Source organism: Homarus americanus, unplaced genomic scaffold (genome assembly GCF_018991925.1).
Source record: "Homarus americanus isolate GMGI-L3 unplaced genomic scaffold, GMGI_Hamer_2.0 scaffold56504, whole genome shotgun sequence".
In the NCBI taxonomy this organism is placed as follows: domain Eukaryota; kingdom Metazoa; phylum Arthropoda; class Malacostraca; order Decapoda; family Nephropidae; genus Homarus; species Homarus americanus.
In genome coordinates, this window is record NW_024727175.1 from 165,793 (window position 1) to 190,000 (window position 24,208).

The following is a 24,208-nucleotide window of genomic DNA, read 5'->3' on the forward strand; positions in this document are numbered from 1 at the left end:
GTTGTGTGTTTATGTGTTGTGTTTATGTGTTGTGTGTTTATATGTTGTGTGTTTATGTTGTGTGTTTATGTGTTGTGTGTGTTTTATGTGTTGTGTGTTTATGTGTTGTGTTTATGTGTTGTGTGTTTATGTATTTGTGTGTTTATGTGTTGTGTTTATGTATTTTTGTGTTTATGTTTTATGTGTTTATGTTGTGTGTTTATATGTTGTGTGTTTATGTGTTGTGTGTTTTATGTTTGTGTGTTTATGTGTTGTGTGTTTATATTTGTGTGTGTTTATGTGTTGTGTGTTTATATGTTGTGTGTTTATGTGTTGTGTGTTTTATGTGTTGTGTTTATGTGTTGTGTGTTTTATGTGTTGTGTGTTTATGTTTGTGTGTTTATGTGTTGTGTGTTTATGTTTTGTGTGTTTATGTTTGTGTTTATGTGTTGTGTGTTTATTTTGTGTGTTTATGTGTTGTGTGTTTTGTTTTGTGTTTATGTGTTGTGTGTTTATGTGTTGTGTGTTTTATGTTGTGTGTTTATGTGTTTGTGTGTTTATGTGTTTGTGTGTTTATGTTGTGTGTTTATGTATTTGTGTGTTTTGTGTTGTGTTTATGTGTTGTGTGTGTTTATGTGTTGTGTGTTTTATGTTGTGTGTTTATGTGTTGTGTGTGTTTATGTGTTGTGTGTTTATATATTTTGTGTGTTTATGTATTGTGTGTTTATGTGTTGTGTTTTATGTGTTGTGTGTTTATGTGTGTGTGTTTATGTGTTGTGTTTATGTGTTGTGTGTTTATGTATTTGTGTGTTTATGTTGTGTGTTTATATGTTGTGTGTTTTTATATGTTGTGTGTTTATGTTTTGTATTTATGTGTTGTGTGTTTATGTTTTGTGTGTTTATGTTGTGTGTTTATGTGTTGTGTTTATATGTTGTGTGTGTTTATGTTGTGTGTTTATGTTTTGTGTGTTTATGTTGTGTTTATGTATTTGTGTTTTTATATTTTGTGTGTTTATGTGTTGTGTGTTTATGTTGTGTGTGTTTATGTGTTGTGTGTTTTTGTGTTGTGTGTTTATGTGTTGTGTTTATATTGTGTGTTTTATGTGTTGTGTGTTTATGTATTTGTGTTTATATGTTGTGTGTTTATATGTTGTGTGTTTATGTATTGTGTGTTTATATGTTTGTGTTTATTTGTTTATATTTGTGTGTTTATATTTGTGTGTTTATGTATTTGTGTTTATGTGTTGTGTGTTTTATATTGTGTGTTTATGTGTTGTGTGTTTATGTGTTGTGTTTATGTGTTGTGTGTTTTATGTTGTGTGTTTATGTATTTGTGTTTATGTGTTGTGTTTATGTGTTGTGTTTTATGTGTTGTGTGTTTATGTTGTGTGTTTATGTTGTGTGTTTATGTATTTATTGTGTTTATGTTGTGTGTTTATGTATTTGTGTGTTTATGTTGTGTGTTTATGTGTTGTGTGTTTATGTGTTGTGTTTATGTATTTGTGTGTTTTATATTGTGTGTTTATGTGTTGTGTTTATATGTTGTGTTTATGTATTTGTGTGTTTATGTGTTGTGTGTTTTTATGTTGTGTGTTTATATTTTGTGTTTATGTTTGTGTGTTTATATGTTTTGTGTTTATGTGTTGTGTGTTTATGTTTTGTGTTTATATGTTGTGTGTTTATGTTTTGTGTGTTTATGTTGTGTGTTTATGTGTTGTGTTTTATGTTTTGTGTGTTTATGTGTTGTGTGTTTATGTTGTGTTTTTATGTGTTGTGTTTATATATTTGTGTGTTTATGTGTTGTGTGTTTATGTTGTGTGTTTATATGTTATGTGTTTATGTGTTGTGTTTATGTGTTGTGTGTTTATGTTGTGTGTTTATATTTGTGTGTTTATGTGTTTGTGTGTTTATATGTTGTGTGTTTTATGTGTTGTGTGTTTATGTATTTGTGTTTATGTGTTGTGTTTTGTATTTGTGTTTATGTATTTGTGTGTTTATGTTGTGTGTGTTTATGTGTTGTGTGTTTATGTTGTGTGTTTATGTTGTGTGTGTTTATATGTTGTGTGTTTATGTGTTGTGTTTATTTTGTGTGTTTATGTATTTGTGTGTTTATGTATTGTGTGTTTATATTTGTGTGTTTATGTGTTGTGTATTTATGTTTTGTGTATTTATATTTTTGTGTTTATGTATTTGTGTGTTTATGTGTTGTGTGTTTTATGTTGTGTGTTTATGTGTTGTGTGTTTATGTGTTGTGTTTATGTGTTGTGTGTTTATGTTTTGTGTTTATGTGTTTTTTGTTTATGTTGTGTGTTTATGTTGTGTGTTTATGTGTTGTGTGTTTATATTTGTGTTTATGTTGTGTGTTTATATGTTGTGTGTTTATGTGTTGTGTTTATGTATTTGTGTGTGTTTATGTTGTGTGTTTTATGTTGTGTGTTTATATTTGTGTGTTTATGTATTTGTGTGTTTATGTTGTGTGTTTTATGTGTTGTGTTTATGTGTTGTGTTTATGTGTTGTGTGTTTTATATTGTGTGTTTATGTGTTGTGTGTTTATGTGTTGTGTTTATGTGTTGTGTGTTTTATGTATTTGTGTGTTTATATTTGTGTGTTTATGTTGTGTGTTTTTATGTGTTGTGTTTATGTTTATGTGTTTTATGTGTGTGTTTTATGTTGTGTGTTTATGTATTTGTGTTTATATGTTGTGTTTGTGTGTGTGTTTATGTTGTGTTTTTTATGTTGTGTGTTTATGTGTGTGTTTATGTTTTGTGTGTTTATGTATTTTTGTGTTTATGTATTTGTGTGTTTATGTTTTGTGTTTATGTGTTGTGTGTTTATGTTGTGTGTTTTATGTTGTGTGTTTATGTGTTGTGTGTTTATATGTTGTGTGTTTATGTGTTGTGTTTTATATATATTTGTTTATGTGTTGTGTGTTATGTGTTGTGTGTTTATATGTTGTGTGTTTATGTGTTGTGTTTATGTTGTGTGTTTTTATGTTGTGTTTATATGTTGTGTGTTTATGTGTTGTGTGTTTATGTGTTGTGTTTATGTGTTGTGTGTTTATGTGTTGTGTTTATGTTGTGTGTTTTTATGTTGTGTGTTTATATGTTGTGTGTTTATGTGTTGTGTGTTTATGTGTTGTGTGTTTTTATGTTGTCTGCTTATGTGTTGTGTGATTATGTTGTGTGTTTTTATGTTGTGTGTTTATATGTTGTGTGTTTATGTGTTGTGTTTATGTGTTGTGTGTTTATGTTGTTTGTTTATGTGTTGTGTGTTTATGTTGTGTGTTTATGTGTTGTGTGTTTATATGTTGTGTGTTTATGTGTTGTGTGTTTATATGTTGTGTTTATGTGTTGTGTGTTTATGTTGTTTGTTTATGTGTTGTGTGTTTATGTTGTGTGTTTATGTTGTTTGTTTATGTGTTGTGTGTTTATGTGTTGTGTGTTTATGTGTTGTGTGTTTATGTGTTGTGTGTTTATGTTGTGTTAACGGGGTTTGTTTATCTATATATGGTGTTTTGTTTATTTGCAGTGTCTATGTACCATGCCTGTCCATATAAAATGTCTATGTGTGTGTGTGTGTTTGCAATGTCTATAGGCACAATGTCTGTCTGTGTAGAGTTTTTATTTATAACGCCTGGCTGTGTAGAATATCTAATGTCTATATATGAACAACGCCTCCCCATGTAAAATGCTTGAACACAATGCCTTCCTGTGTAATGTCTATTTGTAGTGCCTATGTTAAATCTGTGAAGTAATATATGAAAAAAATACTGTCTAAAATCTATGTATGATATTTATGCAAAAATCTATGTATATATACTGTATAAATGTATAAATTAATTCGACCAGTTGAAATATTTATGAGGAAAATGTATTGATTTATATATATATATATACTTTTAATTTTATTTAATAATTTAAGCTTCCGTTCAGATATATCCGCACATGTTATATATCTAGGTTGTTGACAATGTAACACTACCACAACCACAACTACCACCACCACACGAACAACCACCACAACCACCACCAGTATCCCCTGTTTTGACAATAAAAAACCATAATAAATAAGTCCATTTACACATAAAGACCATACATACATACATATATACATACATACTAACATACATACATACATACATACATACACACATACATACATACATACATACGTACGCACATACACACATAAATACATACATACATACATACACTCATACATACATACACACATACATACATACATACATACATACATACATACATACATACATACATACTAACCCTTTACAATTTGAACTATCCAGAGAATCAATATGTTCTTATAGCCAGGTATTAATTAAAACCTTTCATCAGGTGTGAGTAAAAAACGTTTGTTATTCATTTCCTCAACTGAAAAACAAATGAAATGGTAATATGGCTGCTGTATTTATTCTCCCTTACAATGGCTACTGTATTTACCTCCTTACACAAACAACTGTATTTACCCTCCTTACAATGGCTTGTATTTACCTCCCTTAAACATGTATTTACCTCCTTACAATGAACTGCTGTATTTACCCTCCTTACAATGTGCTGTATTTACCCTCCTTGCCTGTGCTTTTTCCTCATACAATGGCTATTCACCTTCCATTACAATGCGCTGTTGCCTCCCTAACACTGTATTTACCTCCTTACAATGGCTTATTCACCTTCCATTACAATGGCTGCTGTATTACCCTCCTTACAATGTTGCTGTATTTACCCTCCTTACAATGGCTGCTGTATTTACCTCCATTACAATGGTGCTGTATTTACCCTCCCTTACAATGGCTGCTGTATTTACCCTCCCCACAATGTGCTGTATTTACCTCCCTTACAATGGTTGCTGTATTTACCCTCCTCATGTTACCTCCATTACAATGGCTGCTGTATTTACCCTCCTTCAATGGTTGCCATTTACCTCCTTACAATGGCGCTGTATTACCTCCTTACAATGGCTGCTGTATTTACCTCCATTACAATGGCTGTATTTACCCTCCTTACAATGGCTGCTGTATTTAATTTCCCTTACAATGGCTGCTGCACTCCTTACAATGTATTTACCCTCCCCATAATGGTTGCTGTATTACCTCCCTTTACAATGGCTGCTGTATTTACCTCCATTACATGTCTGTATTCACCTCCCTTACAATGATTGCTGTATTTACCTCCTTACAATGGTTGCTGTATTTACCCTCCCTACAATGGCTGCTAGATGACTCCTTACAATGGTTGCTGATTCTCCTTATAATGGCTGCTGTATTCACCCTCCATTACAATGGCTGCTGTATTTACCTCCCTTACAATGGCTGCTAGACACTCCCTTACAATGGCTGTGTTATACCCTCCCATACAATGGCTGCTGTGACACCTCCTTATAATTGCTGTAGATGCACTCCCTTACAATGACTGCTGTATTTACCTCCATGCTAATGGCTGCTAGATGATTTCTCCACATAATGGTTGCTGTATTTACCCTCCTACAATGGCTGCTGTATTTACCCCCTTACAATGATTGCTGTATTTACCTCCTTACAATGGCTGCTGTATTTACCCTCCTCATAATGGCTGCTGTATTCACCCTCCTTACAATGGCTGCTGTATTCACTCCTCCATTACAATGGTTGCTAGATGCATCCTCCCTTACAATGGCTGCTGTATTTACCCTCCCTTACAATGCTGCTGTATTTACCTCCTCATGGCTGCTGTATTTACCCTCCCCAATGGCTGCTGTATTTAACCTCCTCATAATGTATGGTATTCACCTCCATTACAATGGCTGCTGTATTTACCTCCCTTACAATGGCTGCTGTATTTAACCTCCTTACAATGGCTGCTGTATTTACCCTCCCTTACAATGGCTGCTGTATTATCCCTCCATTACAATGGCTGCTGTATTCAACTCTCCATTACAATGGCTGCTGTATTTACCCTCCTTACAATGGCTGCTGTATTTACCCTCCTTACAATGGCTGCTGATGCATCTCCATTACAATGGCTGCTGTATTTACTCCTCCTTACAATGACTACATGTATTTCCCTCCCTTACAATGGTTGTGCTAATTCTCCCTTACAATGCTGCTGTATTTACCCTCCTTACAATGGCTGCTGTATTTACCTTCCATATAATGGCTGCTGTATTTACCTCCTTACAATGGTTGCTGTATTTACCCTCCCTCATGGCTGCTGTATTTACTCCTCCCTTACAATGGCTGCTGTATTTATTCTCCCTTACAATGAGCTGCTGTATTTACCCTCCATTACAATGGTTGCTGTATTTACCTCCTCATAATGGCTGCTGTATTTACCTCTCACAATGGCTGCTGTATTTACCCTCCCTTACAATGGCTGCTGTATTTACTCCATTACAATGGCTGCCAGATGCATCTCCTTACAATGGTTGCTGTATTTCACCTCCCTTACAATGGCTGCTGTATTTTACCTCCCTTACAATGGCTGCTGTATTTACCTCTCCTTACAATGGCTGCCAGATTATCCTCTTACAATGGCTGCTGTATTTATTCTCACAATGTTAGTTATTTACCCTCCCTCACAATGGCTGCTGTATTTATCTCCCTTACAATGGCTGTATTTACCTCCCTTACAATGGCTGCTGTATTTACCTCCCCCACAATGGCTGCTGTATTTACCCTCCCTTACAATGTGGTTACCAGATCATCTCCATTACAATGGCTGCTGTATTTACTCTCCCCACAATGGTTGCTGTATTTATCCTCCTTACAATGGCTGCTGTATTTACTCCTCCCTTACAATGGCTGCTGTATTTACCCTCCCTACAATGGTCCGATGCATTCTCCTCATAATGGCTGCTGTATTTACCTCCCTTACAATGGCTCCATTTAATTCCTCCTTTACCATCTCCCTTACAATGGTTGCTGTATTTAACTCTCCTTACAATGGCTGCTGTATTTACCCTCCATTACAATGGCTAGATGACCTCCATTACAATGGTTGCGATGCATCTCCATTACAATGGCTGCTGTATTTACCCTCCTTACAATGGCTGCTGTATTAATTCCTCCTTACAATGGCTGCTGTATTTCCCTCCCTTACAATGGCTGCTGTATTTACCCTCCCTTACAATGGCTGCTGTATTTACCCTCCTTACAATGGTTGCTGTTTTACTCTCCATTACAATGGCTGCTGTATTTACCTCCCCTACAATGGCTGCTGATTACCCTCCTCAATGGCTGCTGTATTTACCCTCCCTTACAATGGCTGCTGTATTTACCCTCCCTTACAATGGTTGCTGTATTTACCCTCCATTACAATGGCTGTATTTACCCTCCCTACAATGGCTGCTGTATTTACTCTCCTTACAATGGCTGCTGTATTTACCTCCTCCATTACAATGGCTGCTGTATTTACCCTCCATTACAATGGCTGCTGTATTTACCCTCCCACAATGGTTGCTGTATTTACCTCCTCCATTATGGCTGCTGTATTTACCTCCCATACAATGGCTGCTGTATTTAATTCTCCCAATGGCTGCTGTATTACCCTCCCATACACGGTCATGTATTTCCTCCATTACAGTGGCTGCTGTATTTACTCCTCCTTACAATGGCTGCTGTATTTACCCTCCTTACAATGGTTGCTGTATTTACCTCCTTACATGTGTATACCCCATCAATGGTTGCTGTATTTACCCTCCTTACAATGGCTGCTGTGATGATTCTCCATTACAATGGCTGCTGTATTTACCCTCCCTTACAATGGCTGCTGTATTTACTCCCTCCCTTACAATGGCTGCTGTATTTACTCCTCCTTACAATGGCTGCTGTATTTACCCTCCATTACAATGGCTGCTGTATTTACCTCCATTACAATGTTCCTGTATTTACTCCTCCCTTACAATGGCTGCTGTATTTACCCTCCCTTACAATGGCTGTATTTACCTCCATTACAATGGCTGCTGTATTTACCCTCCCTTACAATGGCTTGTATTTACCTCCTTACAATGGCTGCTGTATTTACCCTCCCTTACAATGGCTGCTGTATTTACTCCTCCTGTACTACATGTCTTCTCTCCCTCCGAAGATGTGTGCACAAAGTCTTCAGAATATCGAGTGACTCCTAAATCAGTCGAGATTTACATTTCTATGGTTTTTGTCATTGTAATCAGAATTCAGAGACGAAAGTTTTCTCTCTCTCTCTCTCTCTCTCTCTCTCTCTCTCTCTCTCTCTCTCTCTCTCTCTCTCTCTCGTGTGTGTGTGTGTGTGGAACCCATTGCGTTGCCACCGCTGCTCTTGCTGATGACAAACAATAAGAAGACGAAAGAGGAGGAGGCGATTGAGGTGACGAAACAGAAGAAGGAAAACGAGGGGAAGAAACAGGAGGAGGAAGAGGAGGAGGAATAACAGAGGGAGATTGAGGAGCAGGTGGGGACAACTTAGCAATCTTGTGTCTTCATCGTCGTCATCAGTCCAGACCAGCTGAGGCTTGCTGTGGCTCCTCCTGACGCTCCGGGACCTACCAGCTCACTGGGACCTACCAGTACACGGGACCTACCAGCACACCGGACCCATACCAGCACACCAGGACCTACCAGTACACCGGGACCCACACCGACCTACCAGTACACCGGGACCTACCAGACTAGGACCTACCAGTACACTGGGACCTACCAGTACACCAGGACCTACCAGCACACCAGGACCTACCAGCACACCAGGACCTACCAGTACACGGGACCTACCACACACCAGGACCTACCAGTACACCGGGACCCACGCACACCGGACCAACCGACACCAGCACACCAGGACCTACCAGCACACCAGGACCCACCAGCACACCAGACCTACCAGTACACCAGGGACCTACCAGCACACCAGGACCTACCAGCACACCAGGACCTACGTGCAACCGGACCTACCAGCACACCACCTAGGATCCACCAGTACACCAGACCCACCAGCACACCAGACCTACCAGCACACCAGACCCCAGCACACCCGACCCACCGACACAACACCACCAGCCCCACACCAGGACCTACCAGCACACCGGGACCTACCAGCACACCAGGACCTACCACACCGGGACCCACCAGCACCCAGGACCTACCAGACACCACGGGATCTACCAGCACACCAGGACCCACCAGCACACCACAGGACCCACAGTACACCAGGACCCACCAGCACACCAGGACCCACAACACACCAGGACCTACCAGCACACCGGGACCCACCAGCACACCAGGACCTACCAGCACCAGGACCTACCAGACACAGGACCTACCAACACACCAGGACCTACCAGCACACCAGGACCCCAGCACGACCAGCCACCAGGACCTACCAGCACACCGGGACCCACTAGCACACAGGACCTCCACAGCACACCCAGGACCTACCAGTACACCGGGACCTACCAGTACACCAGACCTACCAGTACACTGGGACCTACCAGCACACCAGGGACCTCAACTCAACAATGGACTCACTAGCACACCAGGACCTACCAGCACACCAGGACCTACCAGCACACCCGGGACCCCACCAGCACACCAGGACCTACCAGCACACGGGACCTACCAGCACACCAGGACCCACCAGCACACCAGGACCTACCAGCACACCAGGACCCACCAGCACACCGGGCCAAGACCTACCAGCAACACCAGGACCCACCAGTACACCGGGACCTACCAGCACACCAGGACCTACCAGCACACCAGGGACCTACCAGTACACCGGGACCTACCAGCACACGAGACCTACCAGTACACAGGAACCTACCAGCACACCAGGACCTACCAGCACACCAGGACCTACCAGCACACCAGGGACCTACCAGTACACCGGGACCCACCAGTACACCGGGACCTACCAGTACACGGACCCACCAGACACCGGGACCTACCAGACACCAGGACCTACCAGCACACCAGGACTCCACCAGTACACCAGGACCCAAAGCACCAGACCTGCCAGACACCAGACCTGCCAGCACACCGGGACCTACCAGTCACCGGGACCTACCAGCACACCGGACCCACCACACACCAGGACCTACCAGTACACCAGGACCTACCAGCACACCAGGACCCAGCTCACAGACACCAGGACCTACCAGCACCAGGACCTACCAGCACACCCGGAGACTCACCAGCACACCAGACCTACCAGCACACCAGGACCTACCAGTACACCAGGACCTACCAGCACACCGGGACCTACCAGTACACCAGACCTACCAGTACACCAGGACCTACCAGCACACCAGGACCACCAGCACACCAGGACCTACCAGCACACCAGGACCTTGCCAGTACACCAGGACCTACCAGCACACCGGGACCTACCAGCACACCGGGACCTACCAGCACACCGGGACCTACCAGCACACCAGGACCTACCAGCACACCAGGACCTACCAGTACACCGGGACCTACCAGACACCAGGACCTACCAGCACACCAGGGACCCCAGTACCCCGGACCTACCAGCACACCGGGACCTACCAGTACACCAGGACCCACCAGCACACACCCAGGACCTACCAGTACACCAGGACCTACCAGCACACCACAGACCCACTACACCGGGACCTACCAGTACCCACACAGGGACTACCCACACTAGGACCTACCAGCACACCAGGACCTACCAGTACACCAGGACCTACCAGCACACTGGGACCTACCAGTACACCAGGACCTACCAGCACACCAGGACCCACCAGTGCACACCAGACCTACCAGTACACCAGGACCTACCAGCACACCAGGACCTGCTAGCACACCACAGGACCTGCCAGACACCGGGACCTACCAGCACACCACACGGACCCACCAGCCACCAGGACCTACCAGCACACCAGGGACCTGCCAGTGCACCGGGACCTACCAGCACACCAGACCTACCATCACACCCCAGAACCTACCAGTACACCGGACCACCAGACACCGAACCAACAGACACCAGACCACCAGCACACCTGACCTACCAGCACACCACAGACCACCAGCACACCTGACTCACTAGCCACACCAAAACACTCACACCGGACCTACCAGACACCGGACCCACCAATCAAACCCACACCAGACCTACCAGCAAACCAGAACCCACCAGCACACCTGACCTACACCACTGGCCCCAGTACACCAGAACCCACCAGCACACCAAGACCTACAATCACACCAGGACCTCACCAGACACCAGACCCAACAGCACACCGGGACCTACCAGCACACCCTGGACCCACCACACTGGGAAACACCAGCACACCAGAACCTACCAGCACACCAGGACCTACCAGCACACAAGGACCTACCAGACACCTGGACCCACCAGCACACCAGGACCTACCAGCACACCAGGACCCACCAGTACACCGGGACCCACAGCACACCAGGACCCACCAGCACCCAGACCCACCAGCACACCACAGGACCTACCAGCACACCAGGACCCACACAGCACACCCAGTACCCACTAGCACACCAGGACCACCACACACCAGGACCTACAAGCACACCAGGACCCACCGAGCACACCAGGGCCTGCCAGCACCGGGAGCCTACCAGCACACCGAACCTGCCAGCACACCGGGCCTGCCGGTACAGAACCTACCGGTACGCAGGGCCTACCAGCACCGGGGCCTGCCGCGCACCCGGGACCTACCAGCACACCAGAACCTACCAGCACACCGGGCCCCAACCAAACCTGCACACACACCAGGACCTACCAGCACACCGGGCCTGCCAGCACACAGACCCTGCCAGCACACCAGGACCTCCAGCACATCCAGGACCTACCAGCACACCGGGACCTACCAGTACTGAGACCTGCCCACCAGGACACACCTTTTGAGACCTGCAGAACACCGGGACCTACCAGTACACCAGGACCTACCAGCACACCAGGACCTACCAGTACCAGAACCAGCCATCGAGACCTGCAACACCAGGACCTACCAGCACACCAGGACACTGTTTTGAGACCAGACACACCAGGTTCTGGCAGGACCTGCAAACACACAGACACCAACACACCGAGACCCACAACACCAGGACCTACACCAGTACCAGGACACAGTACACCAGGACCCAACCTGCACATACACTGGGACCTGCCAGCACACAGAACCTCCAGTACACGACCTGTTCTTGGATTACAGACCACCAGTACACCAGAACCTCTTTTTCTTTAGAACCAGAACACACAGCTACCTTTTGAACTACCAGTACAGGACCTGCAACACACAGACCTACCAACATGGGTTCTGTACACAGAACCTGATCTTGAGACACCGACCTACCAATGGAACCTACCAACACACAGACCTGGCACACAGAGACCTGAGGTTACCTTCCAGAGACCTGCAATACACCGGACCTTCCATTACTGAGACCTGCACCAGTACACCAGGCACCTACCAACACACCAGGACCTGCCAGCACACCAGCACCTGCAGGACCTGTTTGCAACCTGCAACACACAGACCTCCAACACACCAGACCCACCATTACCAGAACCTACCAACACACCAGAACCTGCAAGAACACCAGGACCAACCAGTACACCAACCTTCCACAGACCTGCCACACACCAGAACCCACCACACACCAGACCACACACCAGAACCTACCAGTACACCAGCACACCTGCATACCAACACACCGAGACCTGCCACCAATTACACCAGGTACTACCAGTACACAGGACCCACCAACACACCAGGACCTGCAAGCACACAGGACCTGAACCCAGTACACAGGGACCTGCAAACACCAGGACCTGAAATGCAGTACACAGGACCTGCCACACAGGACCTACCAGCACATTTCCAGCACTCCAGGACCACCAGCACCAGAACCTACCAACACACAGAACCTGGCACACAGACCACAGCAGACCCTTTTGAACCTCACCAGCACACAGGATGCCAGCACACCAGGGACCTACCAGCACCCGGGACCCACCAGCACACAGGACCTACCGGCACCAGGACCACGGTACACCGGGACCTACCAGCACACCAGGACCCCACCAGCAACCGTTCACCAGCACACTGGGCCCACCAGCACACCAGGCCCACCAGCACTGGCACACCAAGAACACCAGGACCTACAGCATTACAGGACCCACCAGCACACCAGGACCTACAAACACACTGGACACCCTGACTCCAGGACCTGCCCAGCACACCGGACCCACCAGCACACAGGACCTACCAGCACACCAGGACCTACCAGCACACACCAGGACCTCACCAGCACACAGGGCCTACCAGCACCAGGACCTACAGCACACCAGGACCTACCAGCACACCAGGACCTACAGCACACCGGACCTACCAACGCACACAGGACCTGCCAGCACACAGGACCACCCAACACACCAGAACCCCGGCCAGACCAGCACCGCCACGGACCTGCCAGCACCACAGGACCACCAAACACACACTGGGACCTACCAGCTGCCAGGACCACCAGCAGCACATGGGAACCTGCAGCAGGACCACCAGCACACCAGGACCACCAACACACAGACCCACCAGCACACCAGGACCACCAGGCACACCCAGAACCTCTGACACACACCAGGACCTACCAGCACACCGGACCCACCAGCACACAGGACCACACACCAGCACAGAGACCCTACCAGCTTTTAGGGACCCACCAACACCAGGACCTACCAGCACACCAGGACCCCGCACCTCAAGACCTCACCAGCACACAGGACACCAACTTCAGGACCCACCAACACACAGGACCCACCAACTTTGGGTGCATTCCAGGACACACCAACTTGAGACCCACCAACACAGAGACCCACAGCACAGACCTACCAGCACACCGCCGCAGACCTACCAGCACACACAGGACCTACCAGCACACCAGGACCCACCAGCACCCAAGACCACCAGCACACCAGGAACCTGCAGCACACCAGGACCTACCAGCACACCAGGACCTACCTACACCAGGACCCACCAGCACACCAGAGACCTACCAGCACACCAGGCTGCAAGCACACAGAGACCTACCAACACACAGACCCACCAGCACACCCAGGACCTACACTACAGGACCCACCAGCACACAGGACCTACTGGCACACCAGGACCCACCAGCGGACCCCAGCACAGGACCCACCAGCATCCAGGACCTACCAGCACACCAGGGACCCACCAGCACACCAGGACACTCCCCGCTAACAGGACCTACCAGCACACCAGGACCTCAGCACGGACACCCAACACACAGGACCTGACACAGGAGCCCACCAGCACACCAGGACCTGCCAGCACACCGGACACCTGGCACAGGACCTCCAGGACCCACCCCAGCACAGGACCTACCAGCACAGGGACCTACCAGCACAGGACCACTGACACAGGACCTGCCAGCACAGGACCACCAGCACACCAGGACCTACCAGCACACCAGGACCCACCAGCACACCAGGACCTACCAGCACACCAGGACCACCCACAGCACACCAGGACCTGCACACCAGGACCTACCAGCACACCAGGACCTACCAGCACACCAGGACCTACCAGCACCTGGGACCTACAGCACCAGGGACCCACCAGCACCAGGACCTGCAGCACACCAGGACCCACCAGCACACCAGGACCTACCAGCACAGGACCCACCATTACCAGGACCTCCAGCACACCAGGACCTGCCAGCACACAGAACCTGGCTCCAGGACCTACCAGCACACAGGACCCACCAGCACACCAGGACCCACCAGGACCTACCAGCACACAGGACCAACACACAGGACCACCGCAGGACCCACCAGCACAGGACCTACCAGCACACAGGACCACACAGGACACAGGACCTACCAACACCAGGACCTACATTTGGGACCTACCAACACCAGGACCTACCAGCACACCAGGACCCACCAGCACACAGGACCTCTCCATGAGACCTACCAGTACACCAGGACCTACAGCTCCAGGACCTTCCAGTGCAGGACCCTACAGTACACAGGACCTGCAACCGACCACCAGGCACCCAGGACACCAGCACATCAGACAGACCTACCAGGGGACCTACCAGTAGGGACTACCAGTACACAGGACCACCAGCACACCAGGACCTACCAGCACTCAGAGACCTACCAGCACACAGGACCCACCAACACACCAGGACCCACAAACACACAGACCTACCAGCACACCAGGACCTACCAACACAGGACCCACCAGCACACAGGACCTCCAACCAGCACACCAGGACCTACCAGCACCGAGACCACCAACACCAGGACACCAGCACACCAGGACCTCCCAGCACACCAGGACCTACCAGCACACAGGACCCACCAGCACACCAGGACCTACCAGCACACCAGGACCACCACCAGCACCAGGACCTACCAGCACACCAGGACCCCAGCACACCAGGACCTACAGCACCGGACCACCACCACACTGGGACACCAGCACACCAGGACCCACCAGCACCCCCAGACCTACCAGCACACCAGGACCCACCAGCACACAGGACCTACCAAGCACACCAGGACCTACCAGCACACAGGACCTACCAGCACACCAGGACCACCAGCACACCAGGACCCACCAGCACACCAGACATCCAGACCAAATAAGATCTATCAGCACCCAGGCTCCTCCCATACCCCACACACACACAGGATCTCCCAACACTCTAGACTTGGGGCTGGATTACCTGATGGCTGCACCTCTGGACTGTTTGTTAATGGCACGGCCTCCCAACTTTTCCAGACGAGATCCAGAGTAATGAGATAATTGTCTTTACCTATGAGCAATTTTTAATTTTTTTTCTTTATATTAAAACTGGAAAACTGAAATTCCTTATATAGTTAGTTGAAATTCTATAAAGAAGATTATACTCAGTTGTGCAAATATATAAGATATTTTTTTCCAATAAGAGTCGTCATATTTACCCTTTTTTCAGATAGTGATTGAGTATAGGTGTTTGTGGATGGCTTATTACTGTTTGATGTGTTTTTAATGGGTATAAACAGAACACAACACAAAACAACTCAACGTAATGCAACACAACACAACAACGCAACACAACAGAACATAACATAACGCAACCAAAACTGAACAGAACGCAACGCAACACAACAGAACACAACGCAACGCAACACAACTCAACACAACACCACACAACAGAACACAACACCACTCCACACCACACTAGATGCAGGTGTATGGAAGAGAAGGAGAATTGGTTGTTTTTTGTGTTGTCTGTTCCCCTTGCAGGACGTATATTGCTCTACTATGTTGCTTCATTCTTTCTCTTTCTCCTGCCTTCATTTTCATTCTCTCTTCATTTTACTTCCATCTTCTAGGCTTCTTTCTTTATTAAATTAAATTAGTGGATTATCGTAGTGTCTTTTTGTTTTCTTTTGTTGTTTCCTTTTTTAATTCTTTGTTTTTTTTATTTTTTGTTCACTAATTATATGTTTACTTTTCGTTTTATCATTATTATCAATTTTCTTCATTTCCATCTACTGCCTCTTCTTCCTTTTCCTAATAACATTTTATCATCATCATCATCATCATCATCATCATCATCATCATTGTCAGTAATATTATTTCTTCTATCAATTTTCTATTATTTTTATTTCATTATTAGTATAAATCCTCTTCTTCTCTCTCCCCATTCTTCTCCTCTCCTCCCCCTTCTTCTTCCTCCTCCTCTTCGTTTTACCCCTCCTTACAATACACATGATTTACTACAACACTTCTCCTCTAGTTTTCCAAAGAACACATTCTCTCTCTCTTCTTTCTGTCTTTTCTCGTTTCTCCTCACTTTCTCATTGCAATCTCTCTCTCTCTCTCTCTCTCTCTCTCTCTCTCTCTCTCTCTCTCCTCACTTCCTTTCTCCCTCACTTTCCCCTCCCTCTCTCTCTCTCTCTCTCTCTCTCTCTCTCTCTCTCTCTCTCTCTCTCTCTCTCATAAAGCCAGGACAGAACAGTTCGTCTCCCTGAAAATGCAATTCCATTTCGTCGTCCTCAGATTGTCTCCCTGCAGGCATCAGCGAGCGACTGAAAGATGTCACTGCAATCTGATTACTCAACTCAATCACCCGGGAGATTGGGGGGGCGTGTCTCTCTAACCCAGTCATCGTGTCCAATCCTTCTTAGAGAGACAGATGGGAAGATGATGGATTGTGTTGGTGAGGAGATTGAGATGTCTCTCTCTCTCTGTGTCTCTTGTCCAGTATCTCTTGATTTTTATTATTACTTTTGTTAGTTCTTCTTATGCTGCTACTACTACTACTACTACTACCCTCTACCATTACCATCACCACTTCCACAACCAGCATTACTACCACTACCACCACTATTACCATTATCACCATCGCCTCTACCACTACCACCATCTCCACCACAGGAACCACTCATATCACCAATACCATCACCTCACTACCACCACCACTATTAACACCATCGCCACTACTACCACCATCACCACCATCACCACCATTCCTCCCAGTGACGACACAAAGAGCTATATAAACCAGTTGCCAAACACCATAAAGTCGACACAGGGACGCTGTTGCTCGTAAACAAGAATTAAAAATAATTACTCAGAACTGTAACTGAGGTAGTACACGCGCCACAAGGGCGCACACCACTAACTAACTCGCCACTCTTACTAACAAATCCTCAATAAGACCAGCATTTAGCCAAAGGCCATAAAGTACCTTAATGTCAGATCCTAAATGGTAAATTTGTGATGGACTGTTTTGGTTGTGGAGAGTGTGGGGGGTGGAAGGGAGAATGTGGGAGGTGGAAGGAGAAATTTGGGAGGTGGAAGAGGAGAATGTGGGAGGTGGAAGGACAATGTGGTGGTGGAAGGAGAGAGGAGTGGGAAGGAGGGAGGAGGTGTAGGATATAAAAGGGGGAATAGGACGGGGATGGACAATGAGAGGGTATGGAAGACGAGAGAGATGAATGGATGATGGAATGAAAGATAGGAGGGAGTGGAAGAGGGGAGACAGGGAAAGTATGGGGGGAGGAAATGAGGGAACAAGAGGAGAAATGGAGAATGTTTCTGGTGTTGTCACATTTTCCTCTGCACGTACACTAACTCAGGTGACACATTATACAGCAACTAACACAAAGCTAAGGACGTTATACTTTCCCCGGGGACACCAGCGGGAGGAGGAGGAGGAGGAGAGGCCACACGTACACAAGAGACTAGACGTGTTGGTGGTGTAATTGTGATGTTTATTTCCCATGTCCCGTGTTTATGTTTGCTTGTATGAGAGAGTTGATGGAGTTGTTTGTTTGAAAGCAAAATATTGACATGAGGGGGGTTGTTATTACCCAGGATGTTTGTTTATGTGATTAAAGAGTACCTCACCTCACCGCTGTGTCGTGATGGTGATATTGACGCTGTTCTCTCTCACCTCATCGTTGGATTATTAACATTTTATTTAAAGGAGTCTTAATATTTTACACCCTATTCTTTGCCTGACTTTCTACCTTCTTATTCTTTCAAGTCAAACACCAATTTTCTATAACATTATCTTTTCTTATGATTAATGTATAAAATTATGACGTGGGATGACTCAAGTACGGTCGTGCGTTGAAGACCTGGCGGTGATGCTCGTAAGATTATACTAAAACCCCAACAGATATATATTCAACAGAGAGAGGAATTAAATTGAATTGAAACAGTTTATTTAGCCAGATAAACGCAGATACAGAGTGGATAATAATAACAATATTAACATGGCTGAGCCAGTTGAGAACCTGAGCTCTCCTGAAGGCACCTGATATATACTATACATTTATCTCAAGGAAGTATTATGTAACATTTAGTATCATCTGGAATAGTACAATAGCATGGTGGTAATAAGAACATCTCAGAATGTTACCACGGTCATCACTTCAATATTTATTTATTTTATTTATTTATTTATTTTATTTTATTATTATTTTTTATATTATAAGTATATACATAAATTACAGTGCAATTCAAAAATATAAATACAACAGGGGAGCAATACAACATGGGTTGTACAGTATTAAGGTTGAACAAGAGGACACAGCTGTCAGGATTATGTCTAGTTGGCAAATATATTTATTACAATGGTAATTTCTTATCGATTTACATGATAATGTCCGATAAAACGGTTTTGATGGTAATAATAAAAGCAGGTATCTATAGTAGGTATTACAAGAAATATTAATACTTAGACAATAGATATTTTTTAAGAGATGATTTAAAGGAAGGGAGCGTAGTCTTTGCCAAGTGGGGGTAAATTGTTCCACACCTTCACACCATGATATTTTATGGAGGTCTGGGACTGAGAGGAGCGCATGGGGGGAGATATATTTCTTTCTGCTGGAGGGTGTGGAGTGTTGTCATGCTCGCTGTGTAAGTTACAACACCGCTTTGGTCCATGGCAACACGCGGCGAGAGAGAGAAAAAAATCAAATAGCAAAGATAAAACCCGGACAGCATTAGCAGACACAGGAAGGCGATGTTGTGGTCACTGTTCTGGCAAAGAGTGTGAGACAGAATGATGAAATGTTTTTACCTGTGATAATTCTCAAGAGGTATTTACTCAAAGGTGATAATGGAATTTGGGTACTGTTAGCGTTAAGGCCCACAGAAAACACCTTCATTAGAGCAAGACATCCATCAGTCATGACAGGAGAGGCGGGACATTAAGTTATCAACACTGTCAAACACGTGGTGGTGTGATATCAGTCTTAGACACAGTTAAGAGAGACTGTGAGGTCTCTCTCTCTCTCTCTCTCTCTCTCTCTCTCTCTCTTTCTTGACTGTAGCAGTTAAGTCTCCAGTCCGCCTGTCACTCATTCTCCTTTTGACTGTCAGTTCTCTGTGTCTCATACTGTCACACCTGTCCTCAGTAGCTGATCTCTCTTGTTCATCTGTCTCTCAGCCCATCCACATGTCCCTATGCTGACTTCAACTGCCTGTTAGTATGACACAGCGTTTGTCTTCGTCAAGTGTGATGTGTTGTGGGAGATCGTAGATATAGGTATAATAAATAAGAGACAGCAACAGACGTCAAGGGAAGCTATAAATAAGAAAAGAGGAACCAGCAGGAATGTGATGGGAACAATTTTTCACGCGATGTTGGATACAGGAAAGACGAGGGAGAGGAGAAAGGAAATTAATAATGTTAGGGAGAGTGTAATGTGAGAGGAAGGAAGAGGGAGATGGATGATAGAGACAGGGGGAAAAAAGGAGTGATAAAGGGTGAGGAGGGTGGAGAGCGAAGATTAAATTAATATTAATAATAACAATATTACCTCATTGTACTTGCGTCTCCCCTTCAAGGTAAATATGACGCACCTTTGTCTTATTAATTAACAAAATGTGGACAAAAATTAATCTTTCCATATTATCATTTACCCTTATTTGCTTATCTACTTAATTCCTTTCTCTTATCATATTGATGTTGATAATAATCTCTCTCTCTCTCTCTCTCTCTCTCTCTCTCTCTCTCTCTCTCTCTCTCTCTCTCTCTCTCTCTCTCTCTCTCTCTCTCTCTCTCTCTGTATGTCTTTATATTTCTTTAATTAATGTTTTCCTTTGTGTTTCCTTTTCATTTCTTTCTGACTCACTCTTTCTCTCTTCCGTCTTTCCTTCTCTCCCCATTTCTCTTTGCACTCTCTTCTTTTGTTTTTCTTTATCTCATTCTCATGTTTCGATTTCAGTCTATCTTCCCTTTCACCCTCTTTATCTTCTTTCTCATCATTCTCTTCCTATCTCTCTTTTACTCTCTCTCTCTGTCTCTCTCTTTCCACTTCCACCTCTTCTCTATTGCTACGTCAGCCAACATCTAATTTCATCCTCTTCCCGTTTATTCCTCCTCTTATTACTTCTTCCAATACACCTCATTTATATCTTTTCTTCTTTCATATTCCAATGTTTATTCCTTTATCACTATTTCTCTACTTCACCTAAACCCGTAAAAGGTGAGGTGAGAGCTATTATCTATCAACAAGTCGACCTGGCCCTATCCCTCCTCTCCCCTCGCCCTCCTCTCGCCCTCCTCCCCTCTCGCCTCCCCTCGCCCATTTCTACCAGTTTTCCATCTTTCCCCTCTTCTTCCTTCTCCTCCTCCTCTTCCTCCCCTGTCACCAGCTGGGGTCGTCTTCATGGTCTACCAGCTGGGGAGTAGACAGGTGGTGTTCATGGTCCACCAGCTGGGATAAGACAGGTGGTGTTCATGGTCCACCAGCTGTGATGATAGACAGGTGGTGTTCATGGTCCACCAGCTGGGATAGACAGGTGGTGTCTATGGTCCACCAGCTGGGAGTAGACATGGGGTGGTGTCTGGTGGTCCACCAGCTGTGATGATAGACAGGTGGTGTTCCTGGTGGTCCACCAGCAGGATACAGACAGGTGGTGTCTGGGTGGTCCACCAGCTGGGATAAGAGACAGGTGGTGTCTATGGTCCACCAGCTGATAAGAGACAGGTGGTGTCTGGTGGTCCACCAGCTGATAAGAGACAGGTGGTGTTACTGGTCCAGCAGCTGGGATGATAGACAGGTGGTGTCTATGGTCCACCAGCTGATGATAGGACAGGTGGTGTTCATGGTCCACCAGCTGACACAGGGACAGGTGGTGTCTCATGGTCCACCAGCTGGATAATACAGACAGGCGAAATTATGTCCACCAGCTGGGGAGTAGACAGGTGGTGTTCATGGTCCACCAGCTGGGATATTAGACAGGTGGTGTCTGGTGGTCCACCACAGCTGGGATAATAGACAGGTGGTGCTCCTATGGTCCACCAGCTGGGGAGTAGACAGGTGGTGTCTTGGTGGTCCACCAGCTGTGAGATAGATAGACAGGTGGTGTTCAGGTCCTCACCAGCAGGGACATAAGTATAGGTGGTGCACCATGGTCCACCAGCTGGGATAAGAGACAAGTGGTGTTCATGGTCCACCAGCTGCATGATAGACAGGTGGTGTCTATGGTCCACCAGCTGGGATACACAGGACAGGTGGTGTCTATGGTCCACCAGCTGGGATACACAGACAGGTGGTGCTCCATGGTCCAACAGCTGGGGAGTAGACAGGTGGGTGTTCATGGTCCACCAGCTGTGATGATAGACAAGTGGTGTTCATGGTCCACCAGCTGGGGAGCAGACAGGTGGTGTCTAAGGGTCCACCAGCTGGGATAAGAGACAGTGGTGTCTATGGTTCACCAGCTGTGATGATAGACAAGTGGTGTTCATGGTCCACCAGCTGGGGGAGTAGACAGGTGGTAGCCTGGTCCACCAGCTGGGATGATAGACAGGTGGTGTTAATGGTCCAGCAAAGGATAAGAGACAGCAGGTGGTAAATGATGGTCCAGCAGCTGGGATAAGAGACAGGTGGTGTTCATGGTCCAGCAGCTGGGATGATAGACAGGTGGTGTTCAACTGTTCATGGTCCACCAGCTGGGATAAGAGACAGGTGGTGTTCATGGTCCACCAGCTGGGATAATAGACAGGTGGTGTTCATGGTCCACCAGCTGGGATAAGAGACAGGTGGTGTTCATGGTCCACCAGCTGGGTCTCCGAATCAAACGTTCGTCCTAGGAACACGTTTGGATGATGCAGGAAACGTTTGGATGTTATAAGAAATACCTGAGGGCATGGCTGATGGAAACGTTTGAGGATGGTGTTTATGGTGTTAGTGGTGGAGGGAACGTTTAAGGATGGTGTTTATGGTGTTAGTGGTGGAGGAAACGTTTGAAGATGGTGTTTATGGCGTTAGTGGTGGAGGAAACGTTTAAGGATGGTGTTTATGGTGTTAGTGGTGGGGGAAACGTTTGAGGATGGTGTTTATGGTGTTAGTGGTGGAGGAAACGTTTGAAGATGGTGTTTATGGTGTTAGTGGTAAAGGAAACGTTTGAAGATGGTGTTTATGGTGTTAGTGGTGGAGGAAACGTTTAAGGATGGTGTATATGGTGTTAGTGGTAGAGGGAACGTTTAAGGATGGTGTTTATGGTGTTAGTGGTGGAGGAAACGTTTGAGGATGGTGTTTATGGTGTTAGTGGTAAAGGAAACGTTTGAAGATGGTGTTTATGGTGTTAGTGGGAGAAAACATTTATGATGGTGTTATGGTGTTGGTGGTGATGAAACGTTTGAGGATGGTGCTTATAGTGTTAGCGGTAAAGGAAACGTTTGAAGATTGTGTTTATGGTGTTAGGGAGGAAACATTTCATGATGGTGTTTATGGTGTTAGTGGTGGAGGAAACGTTTGAGGATGGTGTTTATGGTGTTAGTGGGAGGAAGGTTTATGATGGTGGTATGGTGTTTGTGGTAGAGGGAACGTTTGAGGATGGTGTTTGCGGTGTTAGTGGTGGAGTGAAACGTTTGAAGATGGTGTTTATGGTGTTAGTGGTGGAGGAAACGTTTTAAGGATGGTGTTTATGGTGTTAGTGGTGGAGGAAACGTTTTGAGGATGGTGTGTTTATGGTGTTAGTGGTAAAGGAAATGTTTGAAGATGGTATTTGGGTGGTGTTAGTGGGAGATAACATTTAAGGATGGTGTTTGCGGAAGCAGTGGTGGAGGAAACGTTTGAGGATGGTGTGTTTATAGTGTTAGTGGTAAAGGAAACGGTTTGAAGATTGTGTTTATGGCGTTAGTGGGAGGAAACATTTATGATGGTGTTTATGGTGTTAGTGGTGGAGGAAACGTTTGAGTATGGTGTTTATGGTGTTAGTGGTGGAGGAAACGTTTAAGGATGGTGTTTATAGTGTTAGTGGTGGAGGAAACGTTTAAGGATGGTGTTTATGGTGTTAGTGGTGGAGGAAACGTTTGAGGTTCGTGTTTATGGTGTTAGTGGTAAAGGAAACGTTTGAAGATGGTGTTTATGGTGTTAGTGGGAGGAAACATTTAAGGATGGTGTTTATGGTGTTAGTGGTGGAGGAAACGTTTGAGGATGGTGTTTATGGTGTTAGTGGTAAAGGAAACGTTTGAAGATGGTGTTTATGGTGTTAGTGGGAGGAAACGTTTAAGGATGGTGTATATGGTGTTAGTGGGGAGGAAACATTTAAGGATGGTGGTTATGGTGTTAGTGGTGGAGGAAACGCTTTGAGGATGGTGTTATGGTGTTAGTGGTAAAGGAAACGTTTGAAGATGGTGTTTATGGTGTTAGTGGGAGGAAACATTTATGATGGTGTATATGGTGTTAGGTGGTGGAGGGAACGTTTAAGGATGGTGTTTAT

The 24,208-nt window shown here is 45.7% G+C and overlaps 2 protein-coding genes across 2 annotated transcripts in view; both read left to right on the forward strand.

Moving 5' to 3' along the window:
* The window catches only part of LOC121865798 (mucin-2-like), a 37,931-nt gene extending 25,744 nt beyond the window's left edge, over window positions 1–12,187 (forward strand). Inside the window, exons 2-3 of the mRNA XM_042365358.1 lie at window positions 11,049–11,363; window positions 11,498–12,187. Coding sequence (XP_042221292.1) covers window positions 11,049–11,363; window positions 11,498–12,187 — 1,005 coding nt within the window. The remainder of the gene's footprint in view (window positions 1–11,048; window positions 11,364–11,497) is intronic.
* A 732-nt stretch (window positions 12,188–12,919) lies between these two features.
* The window catches only part of LOC121865800 (LIM domain-containing protein A-like), a gene marked incomplete at its 3' end in the record, with an annotated part of 27,389 nt that continues 16,100 nt past the window's right edge, over window positions 12,920–24,208 (forward strand). The window contains exon 1 of the mRNA XM_042365359.1: window positions 12,920–13,388. Coding sequence (XP_042221293.1) covers window positions 12,920–13,388 — 469 coding nt within the window. The remainder of the gene's footprint in view (window positions 13,389–24,208) is intronic.